The following is a 24,659-nucleotide window of genomic DNA, read 5'->3' as shown; positions in this document are numbered from 1 at the left end:
GGGAAAGAGATCGTAAGCCACTCTGAGACTCCAAGTGAAGGGTGGCGTATAAATCCAACTCTTCTTCTTTTTCTTCTCATAGAAGCTCCTACCTTGCCGCTAACATTTTTAGTCTTTTAGGTGCCACTGGACTCTTGCATGGTTTATTTTTTTGTTGGCTCGATTCATGAAGATTAACATCATAGAGAGCCTGTTTGCCAGGAAACTTCAACTCTGCCTTCTTCACATCAGAGAATGTACATTGTCTACCAAGAGGCCTCTGTGTCTCAGAAGTGACACACGTTTTAGTATCTACTGTGTGTGAAGGAAGGGTCTAGATTCTATATGTTTACTGGATTGCAGTTTGTTGGTAACCAAGTGGGTAAAACTTGTCACCCATTCAGTGCATAGCAGGGAGATGCACCACCCCTGACTTGACACGTTTAGGTTCCTGATACATTCAGGACCAAGAGGGTGACTGTTTATACTCAAGTAGTTAAGACCCTGAACTGCAGACAGGAAGGTCGGTAGTTCAGCAGTTCAAGACCCGAGTGCCACATGACAGAGTGAACTCCTGTCTCTGGTCCCAGCTCCTGCCAACCTAACGGTTCAAAAGCAAGAAATTGCAAGTAGATAAATAGGCACCACTTCGGTAGGAAGGTAACAGCATTCCGTGCGCCTCGGAGTCTAGTCATGCTGGCCACATGACCACGGAAATGTCGCTGGCTCTTCAGCTTGGAAACGGAGATGAGCACCGTGTCCCTAGAGTCGGATTCGACTGGCTTTCGAGCAAGGGAAACCTTTACCTTTACCCTAGAGGTACTTTTAGAAGCAATAAGTGGACATGTTGCAGACAGCTCTCCTCTGGATTGTCTTGTCTTCTGTGAACCCAGATTCAGCGGGAGCAAAGCTCATGACGTATAGCACCTATTTGCTTATGCCTGTGTCTCTTTCATAGCTGTAAAGGACAGTTGCATGCAGAGGGGTGGAGGAGGTAGTCATGTTTTCCTAATTAGAGAAAATTGCAGTTTGATTTCCCAAATTCTACAGAGTGACTTCTGAATTTTGAAGAAAAAAAGGTACTAGCTCTGGGAATGTCACTTGTTTTTCATGCAAAGATTTTGAGGACAGTGCATTTCTAGTATAATGAAACCGTCCTTTGGAGATTCCTTCAAGTTTAGTTGGAATGAACTTTCAACTATATTAGTGTGACTGCCTTATTTATTTATTTAGGAGATTTTTATGCCACCTCTCCAGAGACCATTATCTGTGCCTGTAATTGTTTGACCCTTCCAGACAGAGTCATGGGCAGCTAATATATAAAACTAATTTCTGGATGTGCTGTGCATTCCTTTGGCATCAGAAAATGCATCTGTCTGGTTTGGTAGGGCTTGGATGAGCAATGTGATGTGGATTGGCATCCAGATTCTTCTTGGAAGCACACATGCATGATTATACGGATGGGTTTCCTTTGCTGGATCAGGGAATCACACAGTACTCTTTAGAAGCTAAGATTTCAAAGAAAACAAGAGCAACAACAGTGTTTTTCCTCTTTCCACGTGTGGATGATGGTGCCTGCTGTGATCTTTGGTACAAAGGACAGAATTGCTGCGGTGCTTTATTCTCTGTGGCTGGCCTGTGAACAAAGAAGGCAAATGAGAAAGAAAGGTCCTGAAAAATCATTAGGACAAGAGCACATGGGCAACATAGTGTGCAGCTACCAATCCGACACCTTTATGTATTTAGCATTCCACTCATGGTTACTTGAGTAGCTTATCCTTAATCTCTGGTCTTTGATTGAGTTTACTCCCCAGTTCTAACCCATAGCAGCATGCTCATTGTTTTGCCTAGTAAGACCTTCATAGCAATGCTCAAGTTATCTGTTGTCCTTGCATTTGTATCCTCTTAATTGTAGCTGTCCATCTAAGCACAGTGGTTGAATGGGTGAGATGCAATCTTCGCAAAATGGGCATTTTTGAACGGAGGGAAATCCTTATCTTTCACAGCGCCCGTGCTTGCTGTAACAGCTCTTGCCAAGTGAGCTAACCACTTGCTCCTTTTGCTTCTGTGTGCATCAAGCTTGAAATGTGCATCTACCTCCTAGCTAAGAAGGCATTTAACTGGGCTTCCAACCAGCATGGAAGCTTTTCTTTTTACTTCCTGGTCTTTGTAAGAAGCAGGAATAGCAGACCTGGAAAAGGAAACTGCTGTTGCCACAGCAAAAGCACTGCCCCCCAGTGAAGTACAGCCATAGACATCGGCCTAGCTGGGCAGTAGTGGAAAAGCTTACCCTGACCATAGCATGGTTTTCTGTTCCTAAATTAAATGTCGGAAATAGTTAGCATCAGTCAACAAGTTTGGTAGATTAGTTGCCAAAGAGAAAATATGACACAGTTGTCATAATTTGATGGCATGGTAGCATACAAGATGTAATAATAATAATGATAATAATGATGATGATGATGATGATTATAATAATAATACTTAAGTAGTACTTTTGATATGCAAGGTACTGATGGATCTGTATTGTGGTTCCCCTTTCAGTCACCTTACAAGGCAGCTCACTGTTACTCCCATGTTATAGATGGGGAGCATAAACATAATGATTTGGCTTATTATGCTACCAAAGCGAGCTAATAATAGAGGTGGGATGTGAAGCCAAGCCTTCCAGATCTGTGGCTGGTTACTTACCTAGGAGATATGCTAACTGGCTTTTGTGAATTTCTCCTAAAATAAATTGAGCTTTATGTTTTATTGCAAGATGTGATTTGTTTAGTAGATCAAGTGCACTATGGAAGTACGTTTGAAACTTGATTAAGCTTGTTCGTTTTAAAAACAAAGCTCCTGCAAAACAAAGGATTTGTCCTTTGCTCACCTCTGGTGCATGGGAGCATGTCTTTCACTCCATCTGTCCATTGGTTTGTTCACTCAGGAAAATCTCATTGACAGATTATGTTCCATGGAATTTGCTGTAGTGATTCAATGAAATGGAGGGTCACAAGCCCATGACTGAGAGCAAGAACCTTTACTAATTCTCAGTGTTGGGTTGGTGTTTGCCAGGACAAGAGATATATCATGCAGCTGGCCCCACCCTTCAGTGGAATCATTGCCTCATGTTACGCTAGAAGAAGCATTGGTTCTTATACCCCACTTTTTTCTACCATCAAAGCAGCTCACAATCACCTCTCCCTTCCTCTCCCCACAATAGTCACCTTGTGAGGTAGGTGGACTGAGAGAATTCTGAGAGAAACTCTGGCCCAATCTGCATCTAGCATTTGCTCTGCTGTTTTACCAAACCCACACTGCAATAGAATAAGATGCGGCTCAAAACCACATCCCAGTACCCCAGTCCAATGCCGTACTGACGGGATAGTCACCCCTGAATGGCCATAAATCTATGCAGACGCTACCATAAAACCAAGAGCTCAAAGGAAGTGAAAGCAGCATGCAGTCTGGACACTGCCATAATATCCAACGACCAATCAAGGTGAAAGTGGCACGCCACATAGAGGGGGATTTCTGTCCCAGTGTGGGTTTTGTAAAGTTAAAGGTTCCCTTGCTCGAAAGCCAGTCAAGTCCGACTCTAGGGTTGCGGTGCTCATCTCCGTTTCAAAGCCGAAGAGCCAGCGCTGTCCGAAGACGTTTCCGTGGTCACGTGGCCGGCATGACTAAACACCAAGGCGCACGGAACGCTGTTACCTTCCCACCGAAGTGGTACCTATTTATCTACTTGTAATTTCTTGATTTCGAACTGCTAGGTTGGCAGGAGGGGTTTTGTAAAACAGCGCAGCAAATGCTCGATGCCGATTGGGCCTCTGACCGGCCCAAGGTCCCTCAGCTGGCTTCATGCTGAGAAGTGGGAAATCAAAGCTGGTTCTTCAGATTCTTAACGACCGCACCATGCTGGCTCTCACTAGATATTGCTGTAGTGGTTTTTGGCATATAAAACTTAATGTGTGGTGTTCCTTTTAGGATTGGGGCATGCTTAGGGCTTTACAGGGAGGCTGCAAACTCTAGATTCCTGGAAGCCATGAGAAAATCAAATGATCCATCCTAGGTTTGTTTGTGTGCTGTGCCTAGCTACAATTTTGGAGGGTCTATGCTGTGTATAATGATTTCCCCCCCCCCCGGTATTTTTTAACAAAAACATGTTTTCATGGGCCAGAGAATCCAGGCCCTCTGTTAGTTAAGTAGCTGGATATTATGCAGTGAATAAGGAAGCGCCAGGTGCAGCCACTCAACAATGAAAATAAAGCTAATTATTTCACAGCTGTTTCATTCATTGCACAACGGCCTTCCTGAGCACTGGTGAATGAAGGATGACCTGGAGGAAATGATTGTATCCAGTCATACCATTTCACAGTTGCTCAGGTTAGAATTAATCAAAAAATAGTAACGCTGATCATTTCTGGGTTTAAAATAAACACAAAAACTTTTCTTCGGGCTAGCCTAGTTTCTGCACACTGTACAATAAAAGACAACAGCTGAAGGGGGGGGGTGTCTTATGGCCAGTGGCTGAGCCACTCACTGTTCTGCCATTTGTAAATGGAAGCAGTTCAGCAAAATAATGCCCATAATGTAGAATGTCTGTTTTGAGAACTGTGTCTTTACCTAAGAAAGAGATCAATAAGGATTAAGTGCAAGGAACGGAGAAGAGCTGGTCATCTTCTCTGGAAGCAAATTATTACTACTTATTGAATGAAATAACAGGTAGAACAAGTCAATATAATTTTTTTCTTTAAAAAAAACTTGTGCCTGTATTACGATTCTAGCTGACTCCATTAATCTGTTAAGTAACCTGGATTCCTTTCCTCACAAAGAGATCAGTTTGTCCTTTGCACGTAAAAACAATCAAGTTCCCTGGGGCTTTTACACAATACAATGTGAAGCAATGCCAAACAGTTATTGCATAAATTAACTGGTCCGTCAGGCACTATTTCTCCCCAGGGCATAATCAGAAAGGAATCATTTTTACTTTAAACTGTGACCTTTGGACTCTTGGAAGTCATTGACCTCAGAGAGATTTCTTCTTTAAGGCATGCAGGCTTCTTAACTGGGGCTGCCACTTTTTAGAGGACCACACAATGCTAGCGGTATAATATACATATGCAACATGCGACATCATCCTTCAGACTGCACTATTTATTAAAAGGCGGTGAATGCCAAGTTATTTTGAGTTTCATTGATGGAAGCGCACTGGGTAAGCAACAATAAATAACCTCCTAGTAAATGAGATGCAAACACATCTGTCTTAACACAGTAGGAGAAGCAAATCCGTATGCCACTGACAACCAGAAACCTCCTCCATTTCCTTTTCTGTTTGTCAATACCAAAATGTAGTCTGTGGCACTAATGCTATACACTCAGGGTGGTCTGTTTTTCCTCTCAATAAATGCCAGATGCTCAAATGTAAATTGCTTGTAGTCAGAGGAAGTTCATTTTTCCCCCCATTTAGCCTCTCAGCAGCTGCTTTGAGTTTGTGCAGCAGTGACAATGATAGGACAAGATTTGGGCTTGTTCACGCACACATGAACATGCAAAGGCAAACAGCTTCTGGTACTTTTTGCAGGAGGTATTCAGGTCTCTTGGCATGTGTTTCCTGTACAAGCCCCAATGAAATGAACATGGACTGTTGTATATGCATAATGATCGGTTGCATAGCCAGAAAATGTTGGTTGGTAGGGCATGGGGAAATCCGGGGGGGGGTGCCCCAGCCATGCCTGCTGCTCCTCTTGCAGTAGCAGAAGAAGCAGCTCTGCTGCAACCTCTAGTCCTCCTCAAGTCCTCGAGTCCTTTCGATTGGAGAGACTCAATTCCAGGCTGCCTTTCTGTGTAAGCTGGGGGGGGGGCTCTCCAACTCTCTCTCTTTTGCATTTTGCAATTTAATATTTGCAATTTAATGTAATTTTGCATTTTTAGAAACCTATTTATTTTTTGGCTCGGAAGAAAGAAAAGGAGATTGAAGCTTCCCTGACTTATTACATTTTAATTTTCATCTGGGGGGGGGGGGATTGCCCACAAATGCCCCCCCATGGCTATGGGCCTGATAATAATATTCTTGGATGGTCCCATTGTAATGACTGGAAATCCCAAGTAAAAATGGCTAGTATCAAGCCCTAAGTGCTTTACTCATGCATAATCAATACATCATTTAAGTACAGGTATTCTTCTTCCCCACCGGAAAAACTCAAGTTTAAGCCCCCAGGGGTTTAGCTGGTAGAGCATCTGCCAGCAGAAGGTACCAGGTTCAATCCACAGCATCTCCAATTAAAAGTATCAGGTAGTAGGTGATGTGAAAACCTTAATCCGAGGTCCTGGAGAGCCTCTGCCAGACAATACGGACTTTGATGGACCGATGGTCTGATTCAGTATAAGGCAGCTTCATACAATCATGTGTGTTCATTGTATGAACCCGTAGGAACTGCATCTGTGTTTTTAATCCCACATTTGTCTTTTTTGCCTTTCCTCACCAGATTTTACTAATCATCTTTGATCTGCATATAGAGTTGCCAGGTGCCTCCTGGACACTGGCAGGGGATGGTGGAGTAGGGTTGTCAGATCCAGGTTGGGAAACTCCTGGCAATTTGGGGATGGGGCCTGTGGAGGACAGGGACCTCAGTGGGTTACAATGCCATACAGTCCACCCTTGAAAGCATCCATTTCCCCCAAGGGAACTGATGTCTGTAGTCTGGAGAGGTAATTCTGGAAGATCCCCAGGCCCCACCTGTAGGTTGGAATCCCTATCTGTATAATGGCCATGGAGAGTTATTTCATAGAATGAAAGTAATGAACATAAAATTAAATAATGAAGTATGAAAATATACACCTTGATGCAGATAATGAAATTCTAGCAAGGGGAAAAATGTAATGTGCTCGAAACAAAAATCCATAAATAAAATCTTGTTTATGCAGCTTCCTGGTAGAGTGCTTCTAAAGTGTATCATGTTCAGGGTACAGGAGGAAATGATGCATCTTTCAAAGCATGTAGAAAGGAAACACTATTCTTATTCCATGCTAACCTGTTTTTCCACTTACATTCAGCCGACGTTTAGGAATGTGTTTGTGGATTTGAGCATCCTTTGTTTTCTACCATAAGTTGACTCTTTCCAAATCTCTCCTAGGGGCAAATATCTGGATCACTCCAATTTTTATGAGTTCAAGATGTATCCAGAAAGCAAAACTTGCAAACACAAGCTGTTTGTAATTTTCAGAGCATAGTTTGGCCAGACTTCTGAACAACGCTGAACACCTGCAAGATTCCCCTTTGTGGTGGAAAACAAGAGTCAGATTTGGTCATATGAAACAGTATATGTGCCAGTGAAATCGGGAGGAATGAATCCAGCTTCCTTTAAAATGTTAACTCAAATGAAGAAACCCATTATATTTGGGGCTTTTAAAAATGAGTTTATTTATTGAAAGGGGGGGGGATTGAAAGCCACTTCTCAGAACTGCTTCCATGTGGTAGAATTCTGACTCAAGTCAGTGCTTCACATTAATGCTTTGCTTGCACTGCCCTAAGCATTTGAAATGTCACTCATTTGAACTGAAAACCAATGTTCCAAAATTAGTTGTGATTTTTTAAATGGATGGTCCCATGAAGGGGTTTCATGTGGTTAGGAGCACAGGAGAGAACCTTGAACCCAGTGTCTTGTCAAACAAAGTATCCATGCCAGCAAGTATTGAATGTTGTGTTATTCTTCTACTGCCACCTTCGTAGAGGAATCAGAGCCTAAAGATATAAATGGCCATGCTGCTAGGCCCCATTCAAGAGGTCCAGCCTACCTTGTTAGAGAGCAGATGACCACTGTGCTATCTGTAGAGTTTAAATGGGCCATCTATGTGTGGACCTCTAAGACCGCTATTGCACAAAAGGGTCATATAATGCAATCTGCTGGAATCAGGTCTGTAAAGTGCTTCTTGCAACTAACATCTACTTCTCATACTTGGGGCATGTTGATCTATTGTTTTAAAAATTATCACCCCCTCTTTTTCTTGTATTTTTAATTAGAATTTCTACTTGGCAAACAAAGGGAAAAATGAAAGCAAAAAGATGAATGAGAAAAGCAAAGAAGCTTTGCTGGAGGTAAGTCGTGTTTTGGATGAGCCACAATGCATTTGTTTGAGAACTAGGCTAACCCCTGCCCCTACAGACACCACCACCATGAATGTTTGTCAATCAATAGAAACATTTCAGTTCTTCATCTGTCGCTGCACAAAACCAGGAAGTTCTGTGATGACAGTTGTTCTGAAGGCTGTGCATACGAGTTCTTTAATGGAACCAAGCAAGGTTCTGCAACTTGGAACCAAATCCGGCATGTTTCTGGGAGTCCCATGAATGTTGCTAGTGTTTTTCTTTAAGTATGTCCCATGCTGTCTTCCAACCCTGAAATGGCTCTTCAGATCTGGTTATTGCTGTGTTAGGAAAACATTGGTACAAGTACCTGTATGTTCGCCCCAACAGGGCAAGTAATCTACAGGGCCCTTTCAGGTTGGGGAAGTGAAAGGAAGGCTTTAAATGTCCATTTCTTTGTCTAGCAGCCCCAGTCAGAATCAGGCTTCCTTGTGCCTGCTTAAGTAAACAACAACAACAGTAACAACAACTAGATGTGCCATTCACAGAACTTCCAGCATCACATCTTAGCCAAAATAAAGACACAGGAAGACTCATCATGAAAACTTTGGAGGGGCAGATTCGGAAAAAATTCACAAGATCCTGAAAATCTTCCCTATCTTCTTAATGAGGCTAAACAAACTTGGGAAAGGGAGGCCAAACCTGAAAAACTTGTGCTCTTGCCAAAACATCTTTTTTAAAAATGTTGATTTTTATTTTTTTTTAGCAGGGCACACTTTGTTCCTTTTATTCTTTTATTTGTTAAAGGCAAGCATATAATAAGTTCTAAACAGTTATCAGTCTTTGCTCCTCTCCCCACGCTTCATATGTGCTGTTTCTCTTTTAAAATGTAAATATGTACCTTTATCTACTTTGACATACATTTGATAGCTTATTTTAAAAGCCCAAACATTTTCAAACATTGTAAAACTGCTGTGAGGAGTAGGGGGAAGGATGGGGAGAAATCATCACGGTATAGTCGCTAGCCAATCAGTGCTATGCCTGGCCAGTCCTTCTTCACAACTGCTTTTTCTTGACCTGCATCCTGAGGATGAATACACCTGGCTGTTGTCCAGTATGGCAAATATGCCTCAAGATATCAATGACTACTGTTTTTATGTACAGCTATAGTTTTATGTATATCTATAGATCATTATCTGATCTCCTCCGGAGGCATGTTTTTGCATGGAATCATAGAGAAGACATAACCAATGTGCTACTGTTGTTTAATGTGGCTGGTTGGGGGTACTCCTGTTTTGTAACCCAATTCTTACTCCACAGGAAAGCTTCTGTGGCACATCTGTCATTGTGCCAGAACTTGAAGGGGCTCTTTATTTAAAAGAAGATGGAAAGAAGTCCTGGAAGAGACGTTATTTTCTTCTGCGAGCTTCTGGAATTTATTATGTACCCAAAGGAAAGACCAAGGTCAGGCATGTCAAAGAAATCCTTTCAAGCAATAAAGCCATGCATGAAGGTGAAAGTGAAGAACTCCCAAGGTGACTGTCCAAGAACTGCCTCTGGTGCACCTGAGAAGGGGTCCTTCTTTGGACCGCAACACTTGTGCAAATATCGGGAGGCAGTTGCCGGGCTAGTCAGGCTACCCCCACTTCTGTTCTCATAGTCAGATAAAAACAACGTGGTATTTATTTGAAATCTAGACTTGAAAAGAAATGACCCCCCCCTAAACCTGCTTGTTGGCCTTTTGCAGCAAAAGGGTGCAGTTACTTTCCCTCTGGTTCCCAACGGAGAAAGTATGTTGACAGTTTGCAAACAGTCTGGATGTCCCGGGGCAAAAAATGCAAATAGAAGAAACCTCCCATTGTCTGTGAGCAAGCTAGTAAGAAAGCTGCAACGGGGCTCCGGTAGCCTGAGCTGGGAACATTTCCCCTTGCCCTTTCCACAGAGTCTATGTGGAAGTGTTGTGCAGTCCTTTAGTACAGATGCCCGACATTTTCAGCTCAGGATTGGTATTTGCTTAGATAATACAGCACAGCTTTTGAGGGGAGGGGAGGGGAGGGGCTGTGGCTCAGAGGAAGAGCCTCTGCTTGGCACGCAGAAGGTCCCAGGTTCAGTCCCTGGCAGCACCTCTAGTTGAAAGGATCAGGTGGTCAGGGAGGTGAAGGAAATCTGCCGGAGGCCCTGGAGAACTGCTGCTGGTCTAAGTAGACCGTACTGACCTTGATGGACCGATGGTCTGATCCAGTATAAAGCGGCTTCATAAGTGCTGATGCAGAACAGCTCAAGCTGTAAGGCTGGTCCGGACTGCCTCTGCACGCTTCACATCTGAGGCTGCAGTCCGATGTTGCTGCAGTGAGGTGTCCATACACTTCGATAGGATGAATGTGCCTGACTGTTCCCTGAAAATGAATGGCAGCAGTGATGCTGGTTATATCTGCATAGCCACCCCACAATAAACCAGCAAGGTATAGCCGAGTCCATAGGAAAATCACCTGTTATTTCTGCCAGAGTACCTATTCTTCACTTTCAAAAACTCATTCAAAGCCAAGAAAAGCTAAAATCTGACCAGCAAAAAAAAAAAAAAAGTTCCGTGTGTGTGTTTGTATGCACACAAACACATATTCACATTTTCTGCAGAAAAAGAAAAAGGCAAACTATTGGAGTGGCATTTTTAGAGAATTCTGCAAAATTCTGCTCATGCCAGCTATGAGGAGGGGCAAGGAACTGTAGTCCAACCAGCCGAAATTCTAGTTTGCTCAACTTTTCTTTAATTTCCAAATATTTACTTGTCTTTTAAATTTTTTGTGTGTGTGTGTGAGAGAGAGAGAGAGAATCTTCCCTTTCCTTGGAGCTGTTGATAAAGTTCTCCCCCTCTTCGTTTTCTCACTGAAACAACCCAGGGAAGTAGGCTGAGAGAGTAGCTGGTCGAAGGTCACCAAAACCAAACCACATAAGACCTTTATGAGGAACAGCTACAGTGACACAAACCCATGTGCAGACTTCCAAGTTCGGCAGATGCTGGTGGTGGAAAGTACCATCAAGTCGCAACTGACTTATGGTGAACCTGTAGGATTTGCCTTTCCTTTCCTTTCCCCAGAAGTGATGTCACTAGGAATTGTCAGAAACTCTGTGTTAAAACCATGCCATTTCCCGAGATTGCTGGAGTGGTGTGATAACACTTCTGGGGTTTCCTCGAAGTGACATCACACCATTGCTGACGGCTGCTGGTTGCCAGGTCTGCCAACCCTACTTCAGCATGGCAAATTCCATCCTCCGCACTTGATCGCCATAGTTTCTTTTTTAAAACTAAAATTAATATCGCAGCATTTTTATCGGATGGAGTTGGAGAAAATCACTCCTGCCCGCTGCAACATGGAATTATAAATTTAGTGATGGTAATCCAAGATGGTCATCCACATGGCTACAGATCTGAGGGTCATTTGCATACTGGTACCACGGCTTCCATCATGACACCTGACCTTGTGGGCATCTCTTTGAATGAATAGGCAGCCATTTCCTTCAGGCCAATTATAACTATGTTTGGGAAGCCTTTTATTGTTTGGGTGTCTCTAGGTATGATTGTAATAGGTCAAAACCACAGGCAGCCTGTTTACAAAAGCTGGCAATCACACACAGGGGTGTTTTGTGTTGTTTGTGGCTGCATTCGCAGCTGTACTGTTAACCAAATATGAACACTACGTTTGAGCATTAACAGCAGAGTCATCCAGGCTGTAGAGCAGCTGTACAATTTGTGGATTTTTAGGCATCCATTTTTGTTTCTCCTTACTCACCAGCTCTCCTCCCAGTAGTGGATTACGTGCATTCTTTTTGCAAAACCCGGAAGAACTCTTTCTCCCCAGATATTTTACCCACATTTATCTGTATTTAAATATCTGGTTTTGGTCTCCTTTGATCATGCTCCACATTAAATATCACAATACATCCTGATATACACAACCATTTTTATTTGAGGCCTTCCACTTTTCTTCTCCCAGGAACCACCAAAACTCTCTCAAGAAGAGAGAACAAAACAATTCTTGCTGATACGAAATATCCACTGATTTGACCAGGACTCTTGGTCATGAGGGGAATGTATAGAGGAGGACTCTCTAGAAGCACCCACCTATCCTGCTGTCCTCTGAGTCTGAAAATCGTCTCTACCACCTGTCTGTTTTTATGTCACCATTAGAAGACTGGCTTCCAGTCCTGCCTGTGTGAATGCTGTTCTTTTAGTCTTCCCTACATACCCTGCCCAGGGCAATGGAAAATATCACACTCCACCTACGCCCTGGTAGATTTTACTTCCTTTCTTGTAGTTCTAATCTATATACTAATAGCCAAGACGCCCCCTCTGTGCGGATATCTAAATCCGCACATCGGGGGCACTTGGGGGGGGGGCAAAGAGATTTTCCTGCACACTTGGGGCAGTCCCCAGGTGTGCAGATGAATCTCAAAAGTTGAAAAAAATATACAGGGGGATACTTAAATCCCCCCCAAAAGTAAAAGAGCGTTCCCTCTGCATGCGGAGAGAACGCTTTGGCCCTTGTGGGGAAGGCTCAGCAGGCCCGGAGGTTGGGAGCCGTTCAGGCCTTGGTGCGGGGGGGGCGGGGGAGAAGGGAAGGCTCACCCACGGCTGCTTCCTCCTCCGCATGGAGCTTTTCTCCCCCCCTTCTTGTCTATACATCTAATAGCCAAGGCGCCCCCTGCATGCAGATATCTAAATTCGCACATCGGGGGCACCTAGGGGGCAAAGAGATTTTCCTGCACATTTGGGGCAATCCCCAGATGTGCAGAAAAATCTGAAATCTATAAAAAACTATAGGGGGGATACTTAAATCCCCCCAAAAGTAGAAGAGCGTTCCCTGCACATGCCACCTCTCTGAAACGTCCAAGTCCCACTAGGGATCGCCAGACGTCAACCATGACTTCCAGGCAGGTATGCACGCACAGACACACACAGACACACACAAATACTCAACCGCTAAAAAAAAGAGAGAATGTATTCCTGAATATGTATAAAAACAAAATGAGATAGCAGCCAGTTTAAAAAAGCAAGCAGAGATCCCAACTGCACAAACCAGTACATGCACTAGTTTGTTTTAAAGCAAGAGGATACTAAACTGCAATTGCATTTCCATTAAGAAGCACAGTGTCAGTGTTTGGATACGTCAGACGCCTCACTGCAATAGCTTAGCTCTGGAAATGGGAACGTTAGTAAGGAAAACTATGTTGCCATAGCAACACATTAAGAACAAGTAATGGTTATTTCACAGCAGTTGCCAAAAGACTACTTGATATTAGAGCAAAATGGCCCTTTCTGAGGAAGCCTGGAGAAGACTTGCAGCTCCTCTTTGCACTTGTGTCCAAATGGGTACAGGCACCGTTTGGTCCGACCTAGAGAAAAGTCTTCTTTTTGGAAAGATACTTCAGCTTCTTTGGTTTCTTTTCCTCCAAGAAAGAGAAAATTATCAGTCATTTTTGTGTACCTGTTTTCATAATGGAGCTAGTGATGGAGCCTTCCTTTAATGGAAAGAGTCTTCCACCTGTTCTGGTGGAAGACAGCTCCTTGCATTGGAGGAAGGCTCCACCATTAGCGAAGTGGAGACTTTGGGTCCAACCTGACAGTGGTCATGATGTCCTATATACTGGAAGGAGAGAACAAATGGATCCCCACTCCTTGAAACACCCTCTCAAAATCCCATTTCTGGGCTTCACAGCTTCGTTCTTCCCCCTTTACATTGTCATCTATTGTGTATCCTTGTTCTTGGGGGAATTAAGAGTCCAGGGGTTTTTCCTAGGAGTCCCATCCACACCCAGCTCGATAAGGGGGGGGGAGTGAAAACTGGCAGGGACCCCATAGTTTGAAATTGCCACTTGCTTGAAAATTTGTGCAGTATGGTTTTCTTTCAAGTTTGGTGGAGTGGTTAAGTGTGCGGTCTCTAATCTGGGAGAACCGAGTTTGATTCCCCACTCCTCCACTCGCAGCTGCTGGATGACCTTGGGCAAGCCACAGTTCTGACAAGAGCTGTCCTTGAAAGGGCAGTTCTTGAAAGAGCTCTCTCAGCCCCACCTACCTCACAGGGTGTCTGTTGTGGGGAGGGGAAGGGAAAGGAGTTTGTAAGCCGCTCAGAGTGGGGTATAAATCCAATCTCCTCCTCTTCTTCTTCTAAATGGTTTAAACTTTGGAACAGTCCCCTCAAAAAAAACTATGAGGTTCCAGCCAGTCCCCCCCCCCCATTGACCCAGGGGGGGGGGGGATTCCTAGGAAAAGCTCCTGGACTCTTAATTCCCCCAACACTTGTGTAGCCCAGGCCTCTCCTTCCCATTTGCGGGCTCCAGTTTTTATGGGGGAGGGGGAGATTTCACTGGCTGTATACAATCCACTATGGAGGAACCACACACACACACAACAGGTTCGGAAAACACATGGAGTAAATTGGCCACAACCCTATTGTCTACAGCTGTAAGAAGCACTGGCACAGCATGGGTCCACCAAATCCCATGCATCAGCTGGCCCCATGCCAGCTGATGTACCCGTCACCCAGCCAGCCGGCATGGGTGCTGAATAGCAGGTTGCTGGAGTTCACACAGACGACTGCCTCTTAGTGGTCTCCCCTGCCAGCTGGTCGTGAGGGCCATCACCAGTAGTCCATGATCACCAGTAGTCCATGAGCAGCCTTGCTCCCATCAGCCCTCACGCCAAGACCCCCTGAGGGGGACCCCCATATCCAGGAAAATGGCATGCAGGCTGATTTCCATAAGCAGATCTAGTCCCATGCTGTTACCGCCGAAACCTGTGATGAGAATCATGGCATAGAATACATAGCATTACACACTTCGCTAACCACATCATATTATTCGGTGTCGCCACCCCCCCTTTCCCCCACCCCGATACCCCGCTATAGATTATTGCCTTCTGACCATATACACACAAGGTGGGATGGGTGGGCAAGCCGTTCCGTGGCCAGACAAAGGATGAGGGGCGGGTGGCAAGCAGCTGGTCTCTTCCCCCCAATTGCCCTCCCCTGGACACCTCGTCACCTTGCCATTGGTCCCTGGGGGAGGGGGAAGTCCTGAGTTTCCCACCACTTGGCCACCCGCCCCCACCCAGCATCTGGCTAGCTCTTCCTCCCCCACCCAGCCCCGCAAAATTTGGGCCATGCTGAATTGGGCCCTTTCTGCATTCAGCATCTTTCTTCTATCTAAGTCCTGTTAAGTATAAAGATTTTCTCTTGGGATGTCACTGTACGAACCACCAGGAAAGGCATTGGCATGGATCAGCCGGAGGAGTAGTGAAGGCTGAAGAATCCTGCCTGCGTCTTAGGGTGGAGATCCACTGCCTTTATGCAGCTCCCTCAAGCCACGGTCTCTCTGCCCTATTTCTTTTGCTTGGAATGTAATTTAGGGGAAGGGGACTTCACACAAGTGCCAGCACTAGCTGCTGCTCTTACTAGGTTTCCCATATCCCAGGACTCACAGGGCCTCTTTGCACTATATAATCCTTGCTCACTGTTTCTATAGACATTAGTCACGCTCATTTCAAAGTACTTACCTTTTAATGCTTTAAGTGGCAAGAGAGAAAAGTACCTCCCGCCATATGAACCTGTCTGTTCATTAGGATTTTTACCTGCTCTGTGTGCCCTCCTTGTGTGAATTCAAATGGGTAGCCATAATTTTTTTTGGTAACTTCCAGCCCGAATAAGAGCTCAAAAGAACTAGAAAGCTTTCACACTGTTACGCAGTTGGTCCTAATAAAAGGTATTTGTGTGGATTGTGTTCTAGCCCCAAGAAACAGGGTTTTTTTAAAAAAAAAATGGTTTCTTGTGGGAATTGTATAGTGCTTCCTCTTTTTACTTAGTCACCCAGTGTGGGTATTTCTTTTCTCCTAGGCATATGCCAGTGATTAGCTGCCCACACCTTGTAATAATGGGAACTTTTGGGTAGCTTTATTTATTTATTATTTATTTATTAAATTTATACCCCGCCCTACCCCACGAGCAGGCTCAGGGCAGCTTACATAATTGGTCTATAGATGACCATACATTCACATAAAAACAATTTAAAATTCAATACAATAAAATAAAACAAAACCTCACAAAATGCTAGTGCTAATACATTGAATGCATAAGATGGCGTGCTGAAATTACCATACAACCAGACAGTTTTGCTCAGTGATCTTCCAGAGTACAGTGGTAGCAGCCAGATGTTAATACTGCGGGCCGGCTCATTGATGGTTGGGGGGGGGGGCGGCTCCTAGTTGAAAGCCTGGTGGAAGAGCTCCATCTTGCAGGCCCTGCAGAACTGCATAAGATCCCACAGGGCCCTGATCTCCTCCAGGAGCTCGTTCTACCAGTGCGGAGCCACCACCGAAAAGGCCCTGGCCCTAGTAGTGGCGAGCCTGGCATCCTTGGGGCCCGGTAGGGCCAGTCGGTTCTGAAGCAAATTCGGTATGCTATTGGTAGCCAGTGCAGCGCCTTCAGCACAGGCTGGATGTGTTCCATCTGGGAAGACCAGCTTTTTTTTGTTTATTATTTATTAAGTTGGATGTATTAGGCCGCCCTTCCCTGCAAGCAGGGCTCAGGGCGGCTTGTAACAAAAATAAATACAATAAATAGTCAATTAAAGAAACCCGACATTAAAATGCCTAAAACATATTAACAGATAAAAAGAATACACATTCCAAGATGGTGGGGAAAAATTCAGCTTCCGCAGGCCTCCTAGGGAACAGGGGTTACAATGGGTGAAAAGGAGTGTGTGTGAGAGGGCCAGATTTCGTACTGTCCCATCGCCGTCCTCAACTAAATGCCTGGCGGATAAGACAGATATTTTCTTTTTCTCACCCTTTCCTGCTGCTGTTGATAGTCTGGTGATTTAGTTGTTTATTACTCCTGTGTTGTTGCTGTTTTGTCACACTGCTGCTGTTGTACGGTTGCCTCGTTGTGCGTCACAGACTTTACCGTGCATTTTGCATTTTCTCTGTTTGTATAAACTGTTTCAAGGATATTGACTAAGAGTCTGTGTAAAACATCTTTTGAATAAATGCCACTCCCAGGACATCCATGTAGCAAGCAGTTCCCTCTGGCTTGTCACCTCACTAGCCCAGCCTCAGTTTCTTCTACAATGAGGCCACACTCTATATTCTCAGAGAGCCACCGGAGGTATCTATGAATCCATTAGTTCCCTGGGGTCTGGGCACTCTGTCATCCCACAAAGTCAGATGAATTGCGCTGAAAAGGCACTAAGAGATCATGTTTACGAACGTATGCGGTACTTGGGAGGTAAGGAAGAAGTATGCTAAGAGGATGTTTTATGCAAATTTTATTGCAGCTACTCATTGTTTAAGTTAAAATTTTGCAAAAGCCATTCTTTCTGCTTTAGTAACAACATCGTCGATTCTTGCAGTGAAAATCAGCACCAGACTAACACAGGGTGACTGTTTCCTGCCCTGGGTTAATTCACATTCATAATGCTTAATGTTACGTTTGCCTTTAATCTTCTAGACGTCTCGGGATTTGGCTTGCTTCATACAGTTTGAGAACCTAAATGTCTATTATGGCGTCCAGTTCAAAGTGAAATATAAGGCACCGACAGATCACTGCTTTGTCTTAAAGGTACGTACGGGAGGCTGTGCCACTGCTATGAACGTGGAAACGGCATTTTTTAGGGACATTGGATGTAAAATATCAGTTGCAAAACTAAGAGCAGGGCTTACTGATTGTTAGCAGATCCAGAAACTGATTATCTGTTTGCACGACAAATGCCACCTTTGATTGATTTGGTTTAAATGAGCAGTTCATGAGCAGAACTTTGAAGACTGGGCAGTCTCCTGCAGGTGCCCGTCCAATCCAGAATTTGTGCTCATGTCAGAATGAAGAACCAAGATCCTTTGCTGAGTATGACATTCAGATCTTCCAAGCAAGGCTGGCAAACCACAGACACTCAAGGGTGCGTTAACCTATTTCTCCCTTTCCACAGTGCTGCTCCTTTTAGGCCAGCAGTTTCAGAACTTCTAGTGCGGGATGGGACAGCCCTCATGGGTCAGACCCATGGATGCCGCCGCCATTTTAAAGAGATTTTAACATGCACGATTAGCCCTGCAGCACGGTGTGCTCATGCACTCTTGTCCCCCCCCTCCCGCATGCTTTTTCGAGTGCCAAAATGGCTGGACCCCCCCCCCCAATGGCTGTTTTAACACTTGAAGATGCATGTGGGGGGAACAAGAGTGCCTCACCCAGATGCACTGAAGCACTGAGCAGGATGGGGTCATCTCAGCATTTTTAAAGCTCTTTAAAATGGTAACAGCATCTAGTTTGGCCCACAGAGCGTAGGGCAAAAGAAACAAGAGTCTGGAATATGCATACCAGTGTGGGATACCCATACCAGTGCCTCATGGAGAGCCAGTGTGGTGTAGTAGGTTAAGAATGGCGGACTCCAATCTGGAGAACTGGGTTTGTTTCCTCATTCTTCCACATGAAGCCTGGTGGGTGACCTCGGGCCAGTCATAGTTCTCTCAGAACTCACTCAGCGCCATCTGTCTCACAAGGTGACTACTGTGGGGAGAGGGAGGGAAGGCGATTGCAAGCTGTTTTGAGACTCCTTAGGGTAGAGAAAAGTGGGGTATAAAAACCAACTCTTCTTCATTTATAGCATGCATGTTTTTAGCTGGAACCATAAATGTTTTCTTTAAAAAAACCTTTTAAAATGATTCTGAGGTTTCCACTAAAGGGGCATTGCATTCCAGTCCTAAACAGATTTAGCTGGAATGAAGTCCAATTGAATGAAAGCTCAAATATGTATGTTTTGCTTTTGTGCTAGCCAGGCAACTTGGCATGTGCAATCCTTCCTTACACGGAACACCCTCTGAAGCCAAGGAGATAGCCATCTTGTCAGGAGCAGAGAGTATTTACTTTGCTGCTGAATGCAAGTTGCAGACATTCTGGAATATTGCATTTCTTGCAGAGGTTTCTAAAAGCCACCGACATAGAATCTTAGCTTCAGGTTTTAAAAATATGCATTTTTCACCGTTGACAGTAGCAAGGTAATCTATATGTAAATTGGCTCGCTTAGTCAGTCTGTTGTGTCTCGGATACCAAGAGAATTTAATTATGCTTTATTGGTGCAGGTTTTGCTTGAGTAACCTGAGAGTAATGGTGCATAATGTGGAATTAATCTAGGGTGAAAGAATTGGTGCCCGGGGAACAAAGCGACACAAGAGCATCATCATACGCTATTTCCGTTCCTCGCCACACCTGCCTTTGTGGTTCATCCAGCTGGGTTTTCCTAATAACCTTTCGAGATGCCTTTCAGATCTCAGACAGTTCTCCAAACAATTGTGTAGCCATATTATTTAACAGTGGTATTAACCTGCGGGGGCTCATTCATGAGACCTGTTTGTTTACTCCAAAGATGTGTATGCCACCTCTTCAGAGAGCACTCGAGAGGGTTAACAAAGTAAAAACAGTATAGTCATCAAAACAAGAATGTATGGATAATTAGCATTAAAACAGTAAGTAAAAAGCATTAAAACAAGCCACAAAACCAGAGCTACTGTTACAAAACAACATTCAGTAGCCAAAATGAAATGGTAGCCAAATGGTAGGAGGCTTAGGGGCAGGAACTTGGAGAGACGTCAACATCCTGTGTGCTGCTATGTCACTTACAGGGAAAACCTGGACATGACATAAGGTAGCTCTAGGAATTCCTGGAAATTCTACCATAGAGTTTCTGGCAATTCCTAGAGCTACCCTATGTTGTTTCTGTGTTTCCCCCAGAAGTGACGTAGTGACACAGATGATGCTGGTGTTTTTTTAAGATTTATTTTTCTTATTTTTTATTTATTTTTTATTTATTTTTCTTATGCTGCTGCTTGGAGCAAAGAGGTCTAGACGAGAGAAGTCCTTCTGCCCTAGTTGGAGGCGTGGCAGTCCTATTCAGGATGGTTTAGTTGATACAGTGTTTGCAGTTTCCCATGGTATAGAGTGGGAAGTGCATAAAGCTTGAAGTCCAGGATTTGTCTTTCCTTGTCTTCTGTCCCCCTCTCGTCTATCTGAGATGCCTGATCAGCGATAGTGACTGTAAGCAATCAAGCTGTGAGAAGTGCAGTTTATCACCTGATAGAACTGTAAGGACTCAAGTGTCTTGCAAAAAGTCCATGTGACTTCATGTCCAGCATTTTTTGTAACTCTGGAAAAATAGTTTGTGTGCTTCCACCTGGAAATTTAATCCAGGTAATAAGAGTAGCTGTAGCGGCCAAAGCTGTCTCTTCTACACAACTCTGGAAACTTCATTCTAAAACCAGAAATAAAATCCCATTCCCTTGGATTGACATACCTGCTTTCAGGTAAATTATATGTATTAGGACTACAGATTCCTTTAAGAAACTATCCCATGCTTAATTTGGCAAATTGAACAAGAACACTCGATAAAGAAGATAAGAGGAGGAGACATGCAGGTACTTGCAAGGGTTTGTGCCCTCATGGCCTTCTCTTTTCTTTTTCAAAAAGAAAAGCTGCTTTGGGGAGGAGCAACCTACAGTGAAGACGTGACTGGGGGGCTTGTTCTGCTCCAAACTGTGCCCTTCCCTTGCAGTTTGCTTTCTACCTCCATGTTCCAAACAAGTGCTTTTGTAGAGGTTTTTCTAGGCAAAACAGCCTTTTTTATAGGCCCACTCAAAGGGGTGGGGAAAAAAGGCTTTGCAATGACCACTTTGCAGCAGGAAGCTAGCAGTGTGTGGGTTTGTGGTCCCGTACTGAAAATTACACCACTTCAGAGAACTAATTAGAATTTTTAAAAGACAGAACCATAAAATGGTGGGAATATGGGCCATATAGAGAGGTTGGGACCAGCACACCTTAAGCACAGGGTTGCCAGTTCTGTGCTGAGGAATTCCCAGAGACTGGCGTGGGGGGGGGGCGGAGTCTGGGAAGGGGGGGAGTGAGGAGTGGAGAGGGACTTCAGTGGCGTATGATGCCATAAGATCCACCATCCCAAACAGCCATTTTCTCCAGGGGAACTGCTGTCTGCTGTCTTGTAATTCTGAGTGATCCCCAGCCCCCCCCCCCCGCCGGAGGCTGACAACCCTAGTTAAGGACCATTTTCATCCCATACCACTCCTACCAGACCACTTCTTCCTCTATCTTCTTCTAGTGGGCAAAGACTTTTTGTTTCGTTTGGCATTCTCTTAATGACACTTCAGAGCCTAGCAGGCCATGAGACCAAGGGAGCCAGTTTGGTGTAGTGGTCAAGGACAGCAGGCTGGAGAACCAGGTCTGATTCCCCACTCAGCCAGGTGGGTGACCTAATCTGGAGAACCAGGTTTGATTCCCCACTCCTACACATGCAGCCAGCTGGGTGACCTTGGGTCAGCAACAGTTCTCTCAGAGCTCTCTCAGCCCCACCTACCTCAAAGGGTGTCTGTTGTGGGGAGAAGAAGGGAAAGGAGATTATTTGCTGCTCTGAGTGAAGGGTGGGGATATAAATCCAACTCCTCTTCTTCCCAGTGTCAGTTCCTGTTTTTTAAATATGCCTCTTTCTAGTCCAGCCTTCTGTAGGTAACTGTAGTCAGCCAAGTGCTGCTAGAAGCTTCCAAATAAGTCACAAGGCGATGAACTCTGTGGCTGCATTTGGTATTCTGAGGCATAAGGCCTGTGAAAAGGATGTTCCATTTAACTATTACTGGAGAGGCTGAGGTGGAGCAGGTAGGAAGTGCTTTGGCTCAAAGAGAAAGTGTGGATGAGAGTGGCTTAGCGGGGGGTGGAATCCTTGTAATGCCCCCTCCCCTGCTGATATTCTTGCTGGTTTGTTGAACTTTGCTTTGCCATTCAGCAGCTGTTCCTGGACACAGGCACCCTTCCTTGCCTTGCGACTGGAGATCTTAGGAGTGGAGATAGCAAGGCTGGTGTTTAAACCAGACACCTCGTGCAGAGGATAAACTGCTGTTAAAGGCTAGGTGAATAGGTCCACCCTGGAGTGGTTTCACACAGCACAGTGAAGCCTAGAAGGCATTTTAAAAAGTGTTGCAAACTGACACAGGGATGGGACACTGTAGTTGGGGCATGCAAAGGAAGCAGTGCTCAACATAAGCTTAGGCACTGAGTGTTCAGAGGGAGTTCCAGAGATGTTGAAGAATACTCCCCTCCCCTGTGTTTCAAGCTGTTCTGTCTATAGCGAAACCCAGCAATTTAGAACTGTTCTAAAAAGGAATTGGCTTAGTCATCAGGGAACTGTAGATCTTGACTGTAATGACTCTCTTGTGTAGCAGTAACACTTTTAGATGAGTCCACCGTGCTTTAAAAAAGCAGGCTTCTGGAACTGTTGATTGGATAGAAAATATTTTTAAGCTAGCCTAAAATTCCGGGCTAGAATTTGCATTTTGAAATGCAGCTGTTTGAGAACTAGTCTTGTTCACTTAAAACAACACACTGTTCTTTGTTGTGATGGGAATGAGTCTGTGGGGTCCCTGGGCGCATGCGTAGCTTGGAAAGTAAACATTTCTTCTTTTCACAGCAAACCACAATTTGTGGCTATGTCTGAACAAGCCATTGTTTGTTGTCTTCCCCCCGAACCACAGTGGTTCAGATGTAACCACAACCTATGGCTTGCTGCAAATAGCTTTTTTTTGTGAAGGGCCACTCACATTGTCTTTTGTCTCATAGCTTTAAAGAAAAGTATCACCAAAAATAAGGTCCAAAAAGTACCCACTTTGGGGGATTCAAGTATCATAGATGACCACAAAGCTTTGCTAAAAATCCCATACTGTTCTCCGCCCCCCCCCCCCCCCATTGGACAAATAGGATACAGACCTCCACTACTATCTGCTGTGACTGGCAGAAGATCTATTACCAGTTAGACTTTTAAAAAACCCAACCGCTTTGATGTGCCAGGGATTGAATGGAGGAGGGGGGACTTCTGCATATGCCATTAACTGTGGGCCCTTCTCCCCCTCAACGGGACAGTGTGCATGTTCTGTGATGAAGTGGTACTGGCGCATCATTTTGCTAAATTTGCAAGAGTATAAAAAATACACAGGATCCAAGCTGTATCCAGCTGGTTCAGGACCTGCATGTCCGTACGAGTATATACAATAAAAACCAGTAGGCTCAGGACCAAGTAGCAGGATGTTTACTCTGGACTTTAAAGGAAGTTAGAAGGTCACTCAAACACACACACACAAATGAGCACAAACATATACTTGATGATGATCATCTGGAAGAACCCTTTGATGCTTTCGTACACGGTAAAATCACAGCTCATCATATCATACAAAAACGGGCTGAGCCCAAACCTCGCGACTGGTCACGACCCTATGGGGTGCAAGCACATTGGGGGAATTGCTCTGACGCATCCCTCTCCCAGACAGATGCCTTAAAACTCTTTCATGTCCCTTTGTACCGAAAACACGTCTGTCATACAACAGTCACATAAACTACCTTTAAAGTAAAACCAAACCCTAACGTCACCATTTCTTCCTGATTTTATTCATTAAAACATTGTTTCTTCAAAGACACGAGCCCCTTTAGAAAAATCTATGGTTAAAAATATTATTTGGCATGAAATTACAAAGGATGCCTGCAGTTATTGGAATGTTTGCCTTGACAAAAAACTTTCCCATTTTTAGGGTATTCAGTGCCATCTGCTGGAATTAGCCATCTATTACAAGAAAGCAAAAAAATGTAGCTGTTAAAAATCTGAATTTCTCTCGTTTATTGGAAAAGCAATGAGTATCTTCTCTAATGCAGCTAACTGTCATTACTGAGTTGGATATTCCTATTCAATTAGATAATCTGTTTGTTAGAAATGGTGATAATTATCAGCAAGTGTGTCTTACACAGAGACTAGTTAGCTAAGATTAATTTGTAAACCCAGCTGTGGTTTGTATCCTGTGGTTTCTAATCCCACTGTGTGATGCCATACACACATAAGTGGTTTTGCTCTGCTCCATGGTACTGCATGCAGTTTGGACATGGAACGGTTGCTGACCTTGAGTACAACAGCTACATCCAGACATAATGGTAAACCAGGAAGTTCTCGGGTTTGTGCATTCCCTTTCCTCCCTCCCTTTGCAAAGCTCAGAAACTGAAAATGTCCTACTTTGTGGCAAAACATAGTTTATCTCTGAGCCACAAAAACACTGAAAATGTCCTACTTTGTGGCAAAACATAGTTTATCTCTGAGCCACAAAAACACAGTTTAATTCTCCTCTAAAACCCAATGTGAAGCCATGGTCGTAACAACAAACCATGGTTTGATGAAAACCGGGAAGTCTTCAATGTTGGAAAGGAGGGAAGGGGAAACACTTATTTTGCAGCATTAACCATCAAGTGGAACTCATCTGTGTGAAAGATGACTGCACATCATCTCACTGTCATTTCCTTGAACCACTTAACTTCATACTTGATGCAGAATCTGAGGAAGAACCTGTACGTTAAGCCCTTTAGACACATTAGTTTTATTTTGTAATCAACACATGACACACTTTGATGTGGTCCATGGGGTCGCGAAGAGTCGGACTCGACTGTGCGACAACAAACTTCTATATTGTGAAGCAAGCCTAATATTTCTTTGAATTTATCCAAAAACAGAGAGTAAGAAAAGTTTGGGTGCAAACTGATGC

The 24,659-nt window shown here is 44.2% G+C and overlaps 1 protein-coding gene across 1 annotated transcript in view; it reads left to right on the top strand.

The window, feature by feature from the left end:
* Positions 1-24,659, top strand: part of APBB1IP (amyloid beta (A4) precursor protein-binding, family B, member 1 interacting protein) — a 44,605-nt gene that overhangs the window by 11,654 nt on the left and 8,292 nt on the right. Inside the window, exons 7-9 of the mRNA XM_015414296.1 lie at positions 7,988-8,062; positions 9,371-9,514; positions 17,548-17,658. Coding sequence (XP_015269782.1) covers positions 7,988-8,062; positions 9,371-9,514; positions 17,548-17,658 — 330 coding nt within the window. The remainder of the gene's footprint in view (positions 1-7,987; positions 8,063-9,370; positions 9,515-17,547; positions 17,659-24,659) is intronic.

This window comes from Gekko japonicus, unplaced genomic scaffold (assembly GCF_001447785.1).
Source record: "Gekko japonicus isolate JY-2015 unplaced genomic scaffold, Gekko_japonicus_V1.1 scaffold80, whole genome shotgun sequence".
NCBI classification, from domain to species: domain Eukaryota; kingdom Metazoa; phylum Chordata; class Lepidosauria; order Squamata; family Gekkonidae; genus Gekko; species Gekko japonicus.
Note: the sequence above shows the minus strand (reverse complement) of the source record. Positions and strands in the feature narration are given on the sequence as shown.